The sequence below is a fragment of the Callionymus lyra genome, chromosome 8 (genome assembly GCF_982586985.1).
Source record: "Callionymus lyra chromosome 8, fCalLyr1.hap1.1, whole genome shotgun sequence".
Taxonomy (NCBI): domain Eukaryota; kingdom Metazoa; phylum Chordata; class Actinopteri; order Syngnathiformes; family Callionymidae; genus Callionymus; species Callionymus lyra.
Genome location: NC_141825.1, coordinates 18,079,717 through 18,095,441, shown reverse-complemented (window position 1 = coordinate 18,095,441; position 15,725 = coordinate 18,079,717). Strand labels below are relative to the sequence as shown.

At 37.0% G+C, this 15,725-nt stretch overlaps 3 protein-coding genes across 4 annotated transcripts; 1 reads left to right on the top strand and 2 right to left on the bottom strand.

Annotated features, from left to right (window-relative positions):
- Window positions 1-166: 166 nt before the first annotated feature.
- cracr2b (calcium release activated channel regulator 2B) lies at window positions 167-11,000 on the bottom strand. The gene is made up of 18 exons (XM_087796608.1): window positions 10,938-11,000; window positions 9,170-9,411; window positions 8,989-9,100; window positions 8,065-8,200; window positions 6,946-7,092; window positions 6,773-6,863; window positions 6,600-6,695; window positions 6,337-6,524; window positions 5,024-5,095; window positions 4,891-4,945; window positions 4,276-4,349; window positions 4,056-4,179; window positions 3,809-3,935; window positions 3,661-3,742; window positions 2,605-2,719; window positions 2,429-2,539; window positions 1,283-1,359; window positions 167-289 (listed from the first exon to the last, which is right to left on the bottom strand). The coding sequence occupies exons 2-18, from the start codon at window positions 9,407-9,409 to the stop codon at window positions 205-207; spliced, it is 1,932 nt and encodes a 643-aa protein (XP_087652734.1). The 5' UTR covers window positions 9,410-9,411; window positions 10,938-11,000; the 3' UTR covers window positions 167-204.
- A 224-nt stretch (window positions 11,001-11,224) lies between these two features.
- Window positions 11,225-13,153, top strand: tmem138 (transmembrane protein 138). The gene is made up of 5 exons (XM_087798029.1): window positions 11,225-11,418; window positions 11,735-12,046; window positions 12,124-12,295; window positions 12,374-12,449; window positions 12,514-13,153. The coding sequence occupies exons 2-5, from the start codon at window positions 11,919-11,921 to the stop codon at window positions 12,624-12,626; spliced, it is 489 nt and encodes a 162-aa protein (XP_087654155.1). The 5' UTR covers window positions 11,225-11,418; window positions 11,735-11,918; the 3' UTR covers window positions 12,627-13,153.
- A 118-nt stretch (window positions 13,154-13,271) lies between these two features.
- tmem258 (transmembrane protein 258) lies at window positions 13,272-15,499 on the bottom strand. Of its 2 annotated transcripts, none has more exons than XM_087798030.1 (4): window positions 15,428-15,499; window positions 15,086-15,195; window positions 13,501-13,629; window positions 13,272-13,414 (listed from the first exon to the last, which is right to left on the bottom strand). In XM_087798030.1, the coding sequence occupies exons 1-3, from the start codon at window positions 15,428-15,430 to the stop codon at window positions 13,503-13,505; spliced, it is 240 nt and encodes a 79-aa protein (XP_087654156.1). In that variant the 5' UTR covers window positions 15,431-15,499; the 3' UTR covers window positions 13,272-13,414; window positions 13,501-13,502. The 2 variants fall into 2 exon arrangements, with proteins under 2 accessions (XP_087654156.1, XP_087654157.1); XM_087798031.1 differs by having other exon boundaries at window positions 13,272-13,410.
- Window positions 15,500-15,725: the final 226 nt, after the last annotated feature.

The following is a 15,725-nucleotide window of genomic DNA, read 5'->3' as shown; positions in this document are numbered from 1 at the left end:
ATCAAAGCATGTCATTGTAAAATACATTAATAAATAAAAGACGGGACAATATTTTATGTGTAACATTATATTAATAAAACAACATGTAACAAGCAAACAGACAGTTGTGAACAAGTTTCTTCAAGAAACTGACGTAACTTTGTTGAATAGTCCAAAAGAACTTGTAACAAATCATAACATTGAAAACTTTCTTCTTCTTAAGGTTCATGTGCAGCAACTTTTTTTCAAAGAATCACCTCTTAGCAACAAAAACTCTTCCTGTTGTTGATTACGCTGCACCATTAACATCCTGGAAAACACAGCAAAGAATCTGTTAAACATCAGCAAATCATAATCATTCTAATAGGTTTGAGAACATTTCAAATGGTGAACAAATATTGAACAAAAAGGAAAACTTATACTGCCAGTGATCATTTTTTGTGTGGAGGAAATACAATTTAAAATACAGTGAATTAAAAAGAATCCAATCCACTAAAGTTAGTTCAATAAAACAATATAAAACAAGTTTCTCACTCAAGTTATTGGCAAGACATCTTCTCCACTCGACAATCACAGGTATTACAATCCTGCCAAATCTGCTCTCAGCTATTTTTGGGGTCACAGTGCCAACATTTAATCTCTGCTCTCCATATAGATAAGATAGTTTTGCTTTTGCCACAATTTTTACCCAAAGTCTAATTTTACCAAAATGGAAGTCTTATCTACCTCTCATAGATATACATTGGCTTAAGGAGCATCTAAACCTTTCACAACTTAAATATATATATTTACACAGTACACATCTCAATGCTCTGTTTTTGTTATGCTTTAGCAGAATCTGTCTAATTGTGTTAGTATTATACATCATTTACAAATCTGCAAAAAGTCAAAAATATGTCTCATAAAAAAACAAAAGTCCCAAAACTAAAGTGGGCTAACATTGAACATGAAGTGAAACAAGTGAAATCAAATAAGTGTCTTGAGCTACAGTGAAACATTAAGGTGATAATTTCCCAACGTTTTACAGGAAGCACTAAATAAATAAAGCGTTACGAGCAGCTCAACTGCTGGACCACACATGTCATCATTGAACCTCCTCCACCTTTAACCCTGGAAACGGTTCACTGACTTTTCCTTCTCTTAGCCCCGCCCCCTTTTGACAGATACTGATCACCGGAACACCCGGCAGACTTGTGTATGATAAAGAGGGCCACCTACACTGTTCGGTTAAAATCCATCAGTGGAAATAATGTCAATAAAGTGAATCACTCTATGATACTGTAAAATGAGACACGGGTCGTACTCAGCCAGATGAGTCATCAGCTCCTCCATGTTGTATCCAGTTTTAGCGCTGCACTCGTAAAACACTGCCTGGTGCTCCTGCACAAACATATGGGGGGGCTTTTTGTCAATGAATCTTTAACAGGTAAATGTTTGGAATTATTGACACATTTACAGATAAAACACACATATTAGAAGAAAAAAAAATATGACACTATAATGACAAGTGTGTAACAGTTGTGAACAAAAACAAATCATTTTTGATTGGCCTTTGTTGGAAAAATGTCGCCGGCCCTTCTCTTCTTTTTGGTTGAGAAATGTAACTTCTACTCTGGTTGTAGAAAAGCTTATGCATGTTATTAGAAAGAAAACATCAGAGTTCTATCCTGTTTGGGAACTTTTTTTATGTTTACTTGAAGGTGATAAAGACCCCAAAGAATTGAATAGTTGAATAAATAAATATTTTTCATTACTTTTTAAAATGTATTTTACTTTTAAGCTTTTTAATTAATACCGTTTTTATTAATCTTTTTGAATTATGCTTATAGATGTTTATGTATACATGTATCTGTATTATTATTTTGACCATTATTATTAATATAATTATTATTTAATTTCTACTTTTCAAGAAATGCTGCCAGATAATTGTTTGAGGGAAAATTTGGGGGTTGGGACATGGCCGTAAATTTTTATACTGTCTGATGTTTCTTTAACTTAATTAAAAAAAGTTTTTTACTTGAAACAATGTTACTATAATGTCATAACTAAGTTGTCCTTTACATCCTGCATGTGGGAATTTCATTAATTGGGTTCGGAAAAAAACATTTAGATCACATGTGAATATACATAACTTAGAAAAACAACAACTGTCCAATCATTCTGGGCAGGCCAATCAAAATGACTCGGTATGTCAATCAAACCCAACTGACATTAGTCCCGCCCCTCCCCTCCCCTCCCTTCCCTTCCCTTCCCTTCCCTTCCCTTCCCTTCCCTTCCCTTCCCTTCCCTTCCCTTCCCTTCCCTTCCCTTCCCTTCCCTTCCCTTCCCTTCCCTTCCCTTCCCTTCCCTTCCCTTCCCTTCCCTTCCCTTCCCTTCCCTTCCCTTCCCTTCCCCTCCCCTCCCCTCCCCTCCCTTCCCCTCCCTCTTTGCATATTTAAATGTCCGTCACCTCTGCGAGCGTTTGCCCTTCTGTGAGTGTTATCCTCCTGCTGTTGTTGTTGTTGTCCAGGTCGGCTTTGTTCCCGAGAAGCATCAGAACGGTCCCTTCACACATCTTCTCCTGCAAACATCAGATTTCCATTTTGTCAGCCCATTAAAAGTGTTCATACATGTTTCCATGGTTACCTTCACAGAGAGCAGCCAGCCTCTCACAGCCGAGAAGGAGTCCGACTGCGAGATGTCGTACAGGGCCAGGATGGCATCGGCCTTACGGTAGTACTGATCAGTGATGCTGCGGAATCTAAATGAACAATTGACAATGTTGACTCTAAGCCGTTTGGAAACCATTTGCCATCTTAGAATCATAAAAGTTTGTATGAAAGATCAATAATTTAAGGCAATGAAAAATCTGAGGTCCAGCCGATTTAATAACACCAGCTGAAGTACTCTGTATTTCCGGGGATTTTTATAAGTTACAAAACAATTAGAATGAGAAATGCAAAAGCCTTTTAATTTAGTTTTAATTATTTTATTGTCTCTTTAACATGCTCGCATGGACTTAAATGGCTAAGGGCCATTTTTACAAAAAAACGTTATAGGACTTGGCAACTTTGAAGCTCACATGACTACCCTTTTAAGATCTTTAATTTACTTTAAGACCTATGAGATATAATGTCACTAATGAACATATCATCCCTCACGTGACTATATTTTAAGACATTTTCCTCCATTTTAGATGTGAAAGTGTAGTTAATTTAAATAAAGTAAGTAAACTTTCAATAACGATAAAATTGAAAAAAGGAACTTTTTTATTTTTTATTCCCATTTAAGTTGGTATGAAGACAGTGTGAGATCAGTACCTTTTCCTGTGACTGATGCAATCTTCCCTCAGTCGCAAGTTAACAAAGTAGTATTATAAAAGAAAATAAATTATTTAATTTATTTTGTGCAACTGTCTGAAAGTGTTCTATTTTTTTTTTTTTTAAAAGACACTATTTCAGTCAAGTTCCCCAAAAAACAAGTAAAGCACAAACTCTCTGGGATCATCTTGATCTCCAGCTGATTCAGCATTATGGTGAAATGTATTTTTATGCAGTTAAGGTTTGGTTTTTGCAGGTCGTGCCATGAATATAATACCGATATTACACCAGTCCACATTATGACAATTTTTAGATATACAGTAAAAAATGGATAAATAAATTTAGCCTGTCTTGGTTTCTATTTAGTCTTCTAATGCCTGACCTCTCTTGTCCAGCTGTGTCCCAGAGCTGCAGAGTAATGGAGACGGAGTTAAGACAGATGGTCTTCATCTGGAAATCTATACCTGGGAAAAAAAAAAGTTTCATTAAAATCATGGCAGTTAGGAACACAGTTTGAGAGAAGGTCATACCGACGGTGGCGCTGACTTCCTGGGTGAAATGTCCCGAGCAGTAGTGCTGGATGAAGGAGGTCTTACCCACCCCAGAATTACCGAGGAATACCACCTTGAACACTCGCCGAGGGCTGACAAAAGTGCTCTACAATTTATGCAGAGGTACCAAAATGATACAGTTTTGATGTTCTGACTAAACGTGAGAATGTGGTTTGATCATAGATAAATAATAAGTCTCTAGATCTGGTTTGAATTTAAACCCTACCTTAGTTTGAGCCTGCTCAACTTTCTCACACCTGACTCTACTGGGCGGCTGGTGTCTCTTGGGTGATTTTGACATCTCTTTTTGTTCTTTGTCTTCGTCCAATTCACCAGACGAGCTGAGCTGTCTTTAGAATCAACCAACACACAAAATTAGTTGCTTTTGTGGTCATTCGTCTCACTTGATGATTTGTTTAATTGTGATGGCAGCGGCTCATACAGACCTCTTGCGGGGCTTGTCTTGCTGCAAGCAGCTACCTATGACTGACCCTTTCTTCTGCTCTGTGATGTTTGGAGTCTAAAAGGTTTGTACGAGAAGTTAGATATGTCTCATGTTAGTTACAGACAAACAAAGATTTGTTTTTACTCATTTGTAACATTTATTCTGCACGTGTGAGAAACACAATCATTTTTTCTTTTGGTACCAAATAAAGAGGTACTAAACATGTTTAAGAGTCTCACTATGTACATTTGGTATTCATGGATAGGAGGTAGTTCCTATATTCTGAAGCTTAGACAATTCTCCAACAACTATCAATGTAACGGGAGTATGTGCAGCTTTTCTTCTTGAGTTCACCGAACTTTAACTTTAGCTCACACCGAGTAATGCTGACATGCAAAAATACTAAACTCTACCGATGGCAGTTTATACAGAGTGAAACAGTAACTGAGCTGCCTGAATAAATAACTATTGCCCATGGGCAGTAAGACATGCAGGAAGACTCTCTGGGACTTAATATTTAGGGATGAAAATTCCTTTGTGGCCATGGAGTACAAAGTTCTTCATTGAGGTAATAAGATAATGGCAGTTGTGGCAGAACATTGTGTCTGGGACTGACCCTCTTCTGAGTGTGCTGGGCGTCTTTCTCATCGCGTAATTTTTTGTTCATATCCCTAAAAAGACAGAGAAATATTCACTCGGGTGTTTTTTTTTGGTGTAGGTCAAATGTTCACAATTTAGTGAGAACTCACCTTAGTAAGTCTAGTTGTCTTGTAAGACTCTCCTTTTCCTTCTGTATGTTCCTGGTCACGTTAAAAACATCTCTGTTGCAAAAGAAAAGACTATAGTTAAAAGGCAGAAGTCTGGGAACAGCAACAAAAACCATCCTCATTTGCCTTTAGATTCTTGTTGCAGCTGAAAAAGCGACACCCATTTTGTCTTTCTAATATTTTGATCTATCAATTTCTCAGTGGTTTTTCACACTACTACAGTTCATTTTGGTGTTTTAATGTCTAAAAGCACTAAAAGGAAATTACTTTAGAGAGGTCTTCCAATAATGCAAGGTACAAATATCAGTCCATTTGAAGCAGGTGCTCACAAAATCTTTGCAGTACAGACAATTATCATTTCGGTATCACATTAACGGACTGACCTTCAGGTAAAAACAGTTGAAATAAATGATGATGACCGGCAAAAAAACAAGCATTAAGTGCATGAAAATTATCAGAAAGAGTTCTTCCTGCAACATGAGTTTGATAAATGTCACTAGTTTACAAGCATATTTGTTTTTCAGAAACTTAACGAAAACAAGCATCTTCACGTGTCTTGAATCACAGGCTTATGTTAATATGGAGTTAATGTTTATCTATTTAAATAGATGATGGTTAAAAAACAACTACTTTTCAGTCAGCAATAATCAATAGAACAGAAATTATATCAATTATTTTGTCTTTCCATGTGGCCCGGTAACAAATGCCAGTAAGGTACCTGATAAGTCTAATAAAGATTTTTTGTAAAAAATAACAAGTCTGCAGCCATGATGATTTATTTAATCTCATGCAGTCTAATACTGATGAAAATATTTCACTAAAATAACTCTGAATCATCATTATCTACTCAACAACTAGTTCAACCAGTTAAAGTAAAATGTTCTCACTCCATGTCCCTGGAACTCGAGTCTGTCAATACTCTACTGGACAAGGATAGGAGGGGAGGAATCAGTAGAAAATAAATCCGTAAAAAATATAGACTTATAATATTTTAGATGGTTTGTCATGTTGCTGTAAAAGTATCTTATTATCATTTTTTACCCATGTTGTTTATTCAGAAAAAGTAGCTTTCTTAATTGAATTTCTGACATCTGAATAATAAATAACGTGTTTTTACACAAGCAATTTTAGATAATAGGTTTAATTGTTTCACACAACATCATTTGTATATTAATTTGAATCTCCTCACATGCTCGATGGTAGATTCATTTACATAATTCCATTCTACATTGAAAAATCCTCCATTAAAGTATCAAGATCATGCCTTGTTGACATTAGTCGAAGTGTTGACCCACCTTTGATTGGCTGCTTGCTCATGAGCAGCATTGACCTGCAGCAGGCTGAGTTGACCCACAGCCACCTGCAGCTGCTCGCTGTAACTCTCCACCTGCTTCTGGAGCTGAACGTTGACGCCGAGCAAATGCTGGTTGTTCTCAAAGACTTTCACCTGCTCGGAGCTCAGGATCTGAATTCTACTTTCCAGCTGAAACACAATGACGACAACTACTTAGAGGGCGTTTTACTTCAACATCCCGGGAACATACAACATATACTGAACCTCCTTCTGGTGCATCAGAACATTCTCCAACTCCTGGTCCCGAATCTTTAGCAACTTTTCAAGTTGTTGGTTTCTTTGCGTCTGCCTCATGATTTCCTTGTTTTTTTCAGAAGATGAATTAATTTAGAAAACATTTACTTCAACGCAAGAGTTGATATTCCAAAGAATAATACCTGAGACATCTGTAGTTCTCTCTCTTCTCTATCTGGATCTTCCATTTCTTCATATATAGACCGAACAACCTGCTCATGTTCACTCTCACGTCTATAACCAGAATACATCTATTTAGTAAAAGGCTTTTTTTTTTAACTGAATACACAAGATGAAAGATCAAATCAAGGAAAACCTGCGAAAAGCTTGTTCCAGACTCTCCTTTTCCCTGATGTTGTCCTGCTGATGGGACAAGGTTAAGAGCAGAATACTCTCCAGGGCATTCAGAATTTCTGGTTTGTCCCTTTTAAGTTCGCTCCACAGGATGCAAAGCTCATGGTGCCTGACCAAACAAAAACACATTTACAATAGAAAAATGTCCACATCAAATAAGAAATTGTAAAAAAAAAAAAGTTTTACTTTTGGGTCAAACTCAACCACACAAGCGGCTCAAATTTTAACCAGTATCTGGGTCACAGGAACAAAATGTACTGTTCACTTGTTGCTTAATGACTGGCTGACCTCTTAAAGAGACCAAACAGATGTGAAATCAGTCTGATTTCAAATGATTTTAGGGTGATTAAAAAGAAACGTAACCCCCATGCAGATCATTATATCGTGTTTTCTAAAGTTTCCATCCTCTTTGCTGACATTTTTGCTATAAAACAGGTGAATCGCTCTCGATGCTTTCCAACAGTTTATACCAGGGGTCAGACACGTTTTGTGTTAAAAGTTACTTAGAAAAGCAACAAGTGATGAACTGAAACATATTGCCAATTAGTTTAATTTTAATTGAACTTTAATGAAGAATAGGTTCGTTTGAATCTTCGTTGAATGCTTCGGGAAAAGGTTTTATACTTAAATCTCTAGAAGAACAAAAAAGTAATTGAAAAAAAGTTCAATCTAGAAACTAACTATATTCATAAACTACTAATTCAAAACTCAATTTAATATATTTTAACACATTTTTATATTTTATCTCCAAACTATCCTCTCTAAACTACAGGAGCCACATATAGGATCTATAAGGGAGCAGCATGTGGATTAGGAGCCATGGGTTGCAGACTTTAATTTAGAGCTGAACTTTTAATTTGAAGTTTTTGCAGGCCACACAAAATGTGGCCCGGTTGTATTTGGCCCCTGAGCCTTGAGTTTAAAACATGTCACGTGAAAGTGCTGTGTACAAAGTTCAAAGTGATCTTGATGTAAGCAGACATAAGAAAAGATTCACGAAAAAAACAAAACCTCAATATTTTCCCTAAACAGGAAACCTTTTATCAACAGTAAATCCTTGAATAAAGAGCAGCGATCTTACTCATTGAACAGGTTGTCAGCGCCGAGCTCCACCAGTGTGTTGATGAATCCATCTGCAGCTGGATCGTGAGAATGTGTCACCAGGTCAGAGTCATCCTTAATTTGCTTTTCCATGTCAACCAGCCCCACCAGTTCATCTGGATCAGGAATACACAGTATAAAGAATGTTACAAAAAGATTGACCGCAAAGAGAAAAATGACTTTAGCTTTAAACATTTTTGGTGTTTTGTATCCCTTATATTGTAATAGACAAGAGAATAAGTAAGAATATTTTGTTGCTAACATATTTACTTTACCAGGGACTGTAGATTCATGTTCACAATAACCTCTTTCATCCTTGTATTTAGGGAATGATTTGATACGGTACAATATATTCAGCTTGGATACTATTTGATACAATGTATTCCGCTCACAATATGACTCGAAACAATATATTCAGCTCATGATACGGCTTAATATTTAGATGCACTTTTTATAATTATCGTTACATAGAACTACATTTTAGTGACATCTCTTTTGGCTGAATGAATAGACCTGAAATATGTGGAGCCGACTGTATCCTCTCGTCCTCAGTCATTGCCAGGATCTCCCAGGATTTCATCGTTAGTTTAGCCACAGAGGACGTAAAAATTAACAAACTCTGCAAATATTTACGTGTTAATTGTAATATTAAAAAAATAGAATTAGAAAAAATATACGTTTATATATATCCATGTATTGATTATCTCTTACAGACCATGTCTATTCTACATTTACCATTAGTTAATACATATTATTTTATTTATTATTTTAGCGTTTCAACCCACATTTTGTTATTGCACAATTTTAGGTTCTTTTTTGGGGGGGGGGGGGGGGGGTTATAGTGGAGATTTCTTCTAATCCAGTACTACTATTTACAACAAATTCTAAAATTGATTGGACTTACCGAGGCCTTTGTTGAATTCCAGTGGAGTGATATACCCATTGCTCTCACGATCCAGACTTTCAAACACTGTGTCCAACTGTTCTGGTGACAGAGGCAGCTCTTCTTGAAGCCTCTGAAATGTCATCGAGGGAGTTCAATTTACGTAGAGAGATGTTCGATACCCACTTGATAGGATTCACACCTGCATGTCCATCTTGGTGATGAACCCCTTGCCTGCTTTGTCACAAAGCACAAACAGCTCTCTGGCTTTGCCCATAGTCTCAGTGTTCGAGCTTTCACGCACAGTTTCTCTGGGGCTGGTTGAAGAAAGCGAACTTTGTCTACGGGCCGAACGGAAGTTGCGGACCCTAGGGCTGAGGAGGACTCCATCGCCACTGCCTTTGCCCTCCAACACTTCACCATCATTCAGCCACTTCGACATTCCTGAATAAATGCAGAATAAAAATGGTTTATTAATCAACTGAAGCTTTCATTGAATAAATGTGTTGCGTCTAGTTTTCAGCCACAATGTCCTCCGAGAATAAGGCATGTTTACACAAACAAAATATTAAATATACCTACAGATTTAGAACAGAGGTTTTAAAACTCGATCAGAAATTCCTGTCAACCTTAGTTTTACTATTATTTGAATTATCTGTATAATTGTTGACATTCATAATTCCTGTTATTTCTTATCTAAAGCACTTAAGTCACAATATCAACATTAACATACATTGAGCAAACCATAAAAATGACTTGGCCGGCCAGATTTTTATCTAATTTCCTGAAGGAGATCTCCAGAGGGATTAATAAAGCCCATCTAATTTGGGTTTGTCACATGTGACCTAGAATATCTCCATAAAGATTGAATAAAACAAACGTGATTAATATCCAATTCTAACTGAATACATTGATATCTGAAGGTAGATTTTCTAATTTACAGACAGTTAAAAACCAAGTGCTCAAAAAAATTGATTGGAAGATTCCACACAAAAGTAAAGAAGAAGTCACAAACCTGTGACTGTTCATGTTATCTACAGCTGTGACAAACTGGGTCAAATGTTGTTGAAAAAGTGTTAGGTAAGCCAAAAAAAAAGCACATATTGACAACGGTACACACTCCTCTGAGTGTTTACATAATGGGAGGAAGACTTATTATGTCAATTATTATGTCACGGCTGCTCAACAGGATGTGTGGAGCGTGATGGAACTAGGATGCAGTCATGTGAGCATTTTGCCGTCATAGTACGAGGGTGGACGTCCAGGGAATTAGGATGCAAATAAAGCTCCTGGGATGGTTTTGCATTGTAAAAACCACCACAAACAATCTATCCACAAAGGTGCTTTTGTGATGTGCAAGTGGACGAGATAACATCTTTATGATCCATTGTAAAAAGACAATTGTTCAATGTCAGTTTTTTTATATTACATTATCCAGCCATATTAAACAAACTTGTTTTGCAAATTTATCTTTTTAGACAAAATAAGCTTCACAATTTTAGGACACTGTCAAAAAAGAGAAGAGATCCAAAAAACCATTAAGCCGCTCAGCCATGCCTGAAGTCAAAATAAACAAACACACCTAAGAGTTAAACAAAGTAAACAACCAAGGTACAAGCTAGTCTCACTAGAATTATTACTCTAGTAAAAAAAAGGGAAAGCATTTGCTGTAAAAGTTCTTAATATTAATGTTTATTAAAAGCAAGGATATAATTCAAAATATAAGTGTCAGTTTTATGTATATTTAGAGTGTTTTAGCAGCTTCAATGCTAGCATAAAAGCTGCTAAAACATTCAAAGATAACTTTATTCCGAACAACCAAGCCCGCCAAATAGCAGGATAGTAAAGGAATGAAACACAAAACAGCGTAGAGTGAGATAAGCCATCGAAACTTGTTTAAGCGTCACATAAATGATGAAATATTCAATAAAATACGAGTTTGTATGAGTTTGGAAAGAGCGAGAACTCACGGTGCGCGGGTGGCAGGTGTCCGCTACCTTTGATCAGCTGAGTAACAACATGGCAACGTTCTACTACTGGCCACCAGGGGTCAGCACTGGCAGACAGCAACGCGTGGCTCCAGAACCTACATACCGTAATCACGCAACTAAAAGCGCCATCCAATTCAGGCGATTACGTCACGGGCTCCTATTTTTTCCAAAGTTGAATCCCAGACCATATTATTGGCTCATAATGAAATTTAGTTTATATTTAAAAAATAATTATCGTTGTCAGGGTTATTGAGTCAATGGTCGCTTTTCTTACGTGCACGCTTATGTTAGCTATTACGGTAAAGGCACTGTTACCATGGCATTTGCGGAAATGCAGAGTCGCTAAAGAAGAGCGGCAGTGTTGTTAGCTTTGTGCTCAGAAAAGAAACGTGGGTCAGTCAAACTCTTTCTTTTTTTTTTTTTTAAAAGAAAGCAGTTCAACGTATTCGCTTTTATTTGGGTAAGATCTTGTTTTATCTTTGTGTACATGTGTCGTTTTTTTAATGTGTGCGAAAGCGTAAAAATCAAAGTTTTGATCGAGAGGTTAAGGGTCAAGTCAAAGTGTGTGTGTGTACACTTCAGTGAGTTGCCAAAACAAGTTGTGTCGGTGTGTGTTTAGGTGAAATTAATCTGTAATCCCAGCAGGGTCGTGACCGCCGCCAATCTGGCCATGTAACGTGTTTACCTGGCAGACTAGTGATGCTCACAGCCAGCGTGTGTCTTCCGGCTTCTCTAAACATTCTTTTCGTGTGTCTTCTCTCAACATCTCTCCGCAGGAAACACGACAGAGAGACATGTCATCATGGAACTTTCTGCAAGATCCCGGACTTGTTGGACGCATGCAAGACTGGACTGAGAGCTGCAGCGGACAAGCAGCAGTGACTGGTCCTCCTCAGCTTCAGCAACATCAATGTCCAGATTCTCTTCTTGGTTTCTTTGGCTGATTCACAAACCTTCAAGATGTTGCAGACGGGAAACTACTCTTTGGTGCTTCTGATCCAGCTCAGTTTGCTGATGTATGACCTGTTCGTCAACTCCTTCAGTGAGCTTCTGAGAGGAGCGCCTGTCATTCAACTGGTGCTTTTCATGTAAGTGTTGTAACCATGGGTTTACTCTTACAGCATCTTTTAAAAGATCTAATTCTTCGTCTCATTTACGTGCCCAGAATCCAGGACATCGCCATTTTGTTCAACGTGATCATCATTCTGCTGATGATGTTCAACACCTACGTGTTCCAGGTCGGTCTGGTGTCTCTGCTCCTGGAAAGATTCAGAGCTCTTCTTTTATCCTCCGCTCTCTACCTGACACTCAGCATCTGCTTTCACTGCTGGGTCTTGGTATGTTTCCCAATATACACGCACAACAACAACAACAACAATCTTCCGTTATGTCACCCAAAAATGTTTGTCGTACAGAATCTTCGATGGCTCACTTCTAATCGTTTTGTCTGGACTGATGGTCTTCAAGCTTTGTTCGTCTTTCAAAGAACAGGTAAACCATTTTTACATTTCCACCAACGATCCCGTTTAAGTCAGGATTGTATGTATTTTCACAGCGGCAGTTGTGTATTATTACCTGTACAAACGCACAGCGGAGTACATGGGAGACCCCAGGCTCTACGAGGACTGCATGTGGCTGCGAGATGTCTTCTCCAGAGCTCGACAATGAGGAGACAAACTTTGGAAATCAGTTGCTCGCCAGTGGATGTACCCAAGGAACTCACAGATTTGTTTTACAAGTGCCGATGTGGGCAGACGGTCAACAGGATTTCAGTGGAGGTTAAATAAGCCATTGCATGTGTGGTATTGTATTAATCAGGATGAGCCTGGTAATCTCTGTGGCCTTTGTAAAAGTACTCTTACGGAACAATACGCAGTAAAACCATTATGAAGAAGACTCATTCTGCGGTTCTGGAAGTTTGTTTTTTAAATTAAAAAAACATAGTGTAGAATAATGTGATGCAATTTTACTTTTTTATTTTTTGTTACAAACTTGATAGGGTTGTTTTTTAAATATTTTTTTATTGAGCTTATTGAGATTTTCCTTTGATCTGTGGGGATTTTATTTTTAAACGTCCTCAGTTTTTTTTTAATAAAGACTTCTCTAATCTGGTTGTAATCCTCATCATTATGTTATCCCGTAGACAAGGTTAAACAGGTGGGTCGGGTCTATTTTTAACGAAGATTAATCAGGGGTTTAACTTTCAGGTAGTTCAAGTGAAACTGAATGGAAATAGTCTGCATCGGAAATAACCTGCTTTCTTCGAAATCAGTAACAAGAACTTATTCAACAACAAAAAAAGGACAAAACAAGTTGTACAAAGTCCCATTTACTTCTTGAAAAAGATTCTACATGAATCCAAACGTTGTCAGTGCAGTCCAATCAAATCAGAAATCTAGTTTGTTGTTTTTCTGTTGTGTTGCTCCGGAATGTGTCATCTTTTAAGGTCAGTCTGTCTGGAAAATAAGTAAAAGCATTAGTTGTACAGGTTTTATTGAGATGATAATGGAGGCAGTAAAAAAAAAACAAAAAAACAACCTACCCTCATACATAAATGCCAACCCAGAGGAGCAGGAAGAGAACGCCAAAGCCCATGAAAAGCGAAGCTACAAGCGATATCAGCAACTCTTTGTACACGTCCCTGGTGTACTTTGTTGACGTAACCTCATAGCTGAAGAAATGTTAAAGATAGTAGGTCAAATAATGGATGAGTTTGAACTTCACTCTGAACCTTAGAAAGTTAAACAAACCAAAACCTTACATCTCTTACATTTACATTTTTGTTGATAAAACGTTAATGATCAAATTAGAACTTCAGGACAATACACTTTATGTTGTAATCACAAAAAATGTACAATTTGAATTACTTTATTCATATATAATCATGTCCAAGAATGTTGAGATTTTTTGCAATTTTATTTATCAATACTATAACTCAGACCTGGGCAAAGTGCGGCCCTTAGTATTTATGCAGCCCTCGTAATGTCAAAGTATGATCACGTATAATGATCATGTTTAATGTTCTAATGCATTAACAAATGTATTTTGCATGTATTATTCATTTACATTTTCACACTTATTCACTTTTTCTCTCCTTTCTTGTGTGTAATTTTTCCAGTATATATTAATCCCTCAAAACATTTTTTCAAGTTAGTTGAAGAAATGTTTTTAGTAAAACTCATATATACAAGAATAAAATTGCATCTTATTTAGCTTAATAAATGTCATGGCCTAATGACAAATGTCCTTTTTTGAGGGATCTTTCTTTTTACTTCACGGCCCCTCACAACATTCACAGAATTTAAAGGGGCCCTTGAAGAATTACAATCGCCCACCCCTGCTATAACTCCTTTCTATAAATGAGGAGTAAGGGACAAAAATCTGCAGAATGTTTTTATTCCTCCATTTATGGACAACGACTCTGCTTCACTTTCAATATACACTATAAACAGTCTGCATCACAATCTAACGGTTATTAGCCGCAAAAACCTTATTACTATTATACTTAAAAATAGACGATACAAACGCATACAAATTACATTAAGAAACATCTTAAGACGTTTTTATTTGTTCAGGCTTTTCCTTGATTTTCTGGAACTCCTGTTTTGTTATCATTTTTATCTTGACCTTTAAAGTATATATTTTATTGAATATTGTTTTGATTGTTTAAGCGCTTTGTGACCCTGGTCTGGAAAAGCGCTATATAAATAAATTATAACTTGCATTAGAATTGCATGTCAAATATCTATCACAAGTCATGTTGACTCATTGTTTTGCAGATCTTATTTGAAAACTTAGATTATTGTGATAGATAGATACATAGAAATTGATTTATTGATGTTCAGAGAAGTGATATTGATACTGAATACATACAAATCGTTCAAACATTAGAAATAGGTGAATTTGCGATTAAAGCGTCCTCATTTCTCATAATGCATTTATCTATTTATTTTTTAAATATTAAAATATTTTCTTTGTATTCAATTCATCAGCAACCAAATCGTTATTTTTGCTTCGTTATCGTTGCATTTATAAATCAAACAACGTAACAAAACAATGAGGTAAACTAGTGCATTATGAATTAAAATAGCATATTATGGTACATTGTTGTTTGGTTTCAAGGATACACGAAGAACCAGGCGGTGAAGAACATGCCGATGGCCAACAGGACGACTGTCAAGTGGGGGAACACAGCCGGGTTCACCGGACTGGTGTATCTGGTCATCGCTTCAAGTTCCTGAAATAAAAAAGCAGATGAATATAAGAATATCATGTTTTTTTCATGCCTTCCAAACAACAACGAGTCTATTTCGTCAACGGCGAGAGGCTGGTACGGAGATTTCGAAACAAATGCTGAAAAGGACAGTTAGGCTAAAACATGACGAACCAGGTCGCGTGTCTGGGAACATATGGGTTAAACATGTGCAGTTTTAAACGTTTGGTAATTCAATGTAGCAGCAGAAACTAACCATTTTTGCGATGTAGCGTAGATCCTGCTCTCTAGTCCGGGAGGAAAAGGCCACGTACGTCCTGACAAGCACTTCCGGGGTTCACTGCCGTGTTTGTGGGTTAAATTTCCCTTTTGTTTATACTGCAGGCGTTTTATTTTTTTTACGTCCGATCAAATGGATGCAATAATCAACGTTAACCTGCTACTATAATAAGCATATTTATGTATACATATGTGTAGATACAAACTGCACATTAATAGAACATTTGTCGTACGCGTTTGTCGAACGTGAACTGCCTGACAGTCATAGATGAGGG

Excerpts from the sequence above, each read along its gene's own strand:
- tmem138 (XM_087798029.1), top strand. The coding sequence starts at position 11,919 with ATGTTGCAGACGGGAAACTACTCTTTGGTGCTTCTGATCCAGCTCAGT. Across the intron at positions 12,047-12,123 it reads ATTCAACTGGTGCTTTTCAT|AATCCAGGACATCGCCATTT; the intron begins GTAAGTGTTGTA and ends TTACGTGCCCAG. Across the intron at positions 12,450-12,513 it reads GTTCGTCTTTCAAAGAACAG|CGGCAGTTGTGTATTATTAC; the intron begins GTAAACCATTTT and ends GTATTTTCACAG.
- tmem258 (XM_087798030.1), bottom strand. Across the intron at positions 13,630-15,085 it reads TTCACCGCCTGGTTCTTCGT|CTATGAGGTTACGTCAACAA; the intron begins GTATCCTTGAAA and ends ACATTTCTTCAG.
- cracr2b (XM_087796608.1), bottom strand. The coding sequence starts at position 9,409 with ATGTCGAAGTGGCTGAATGATGGTGAAGTGTTGGAGGGCAAAGGCAGT. Across the intron at positions 6,696-6,772 it reads GAGAACTACAGATGTCTCAG|GAAATCATGAGGCAGACGCA; the intron begins GTATTATTCTTT and ends GAAAAAAACAAG. Across the intron at positions 3,743-3,808 it reads GGAAGTCAGCGCCACCGTCG|GTATAGATTTCCAGATGAAG; the intron begins GTATGACCTTCT and ends TTTTTTTCCCAG.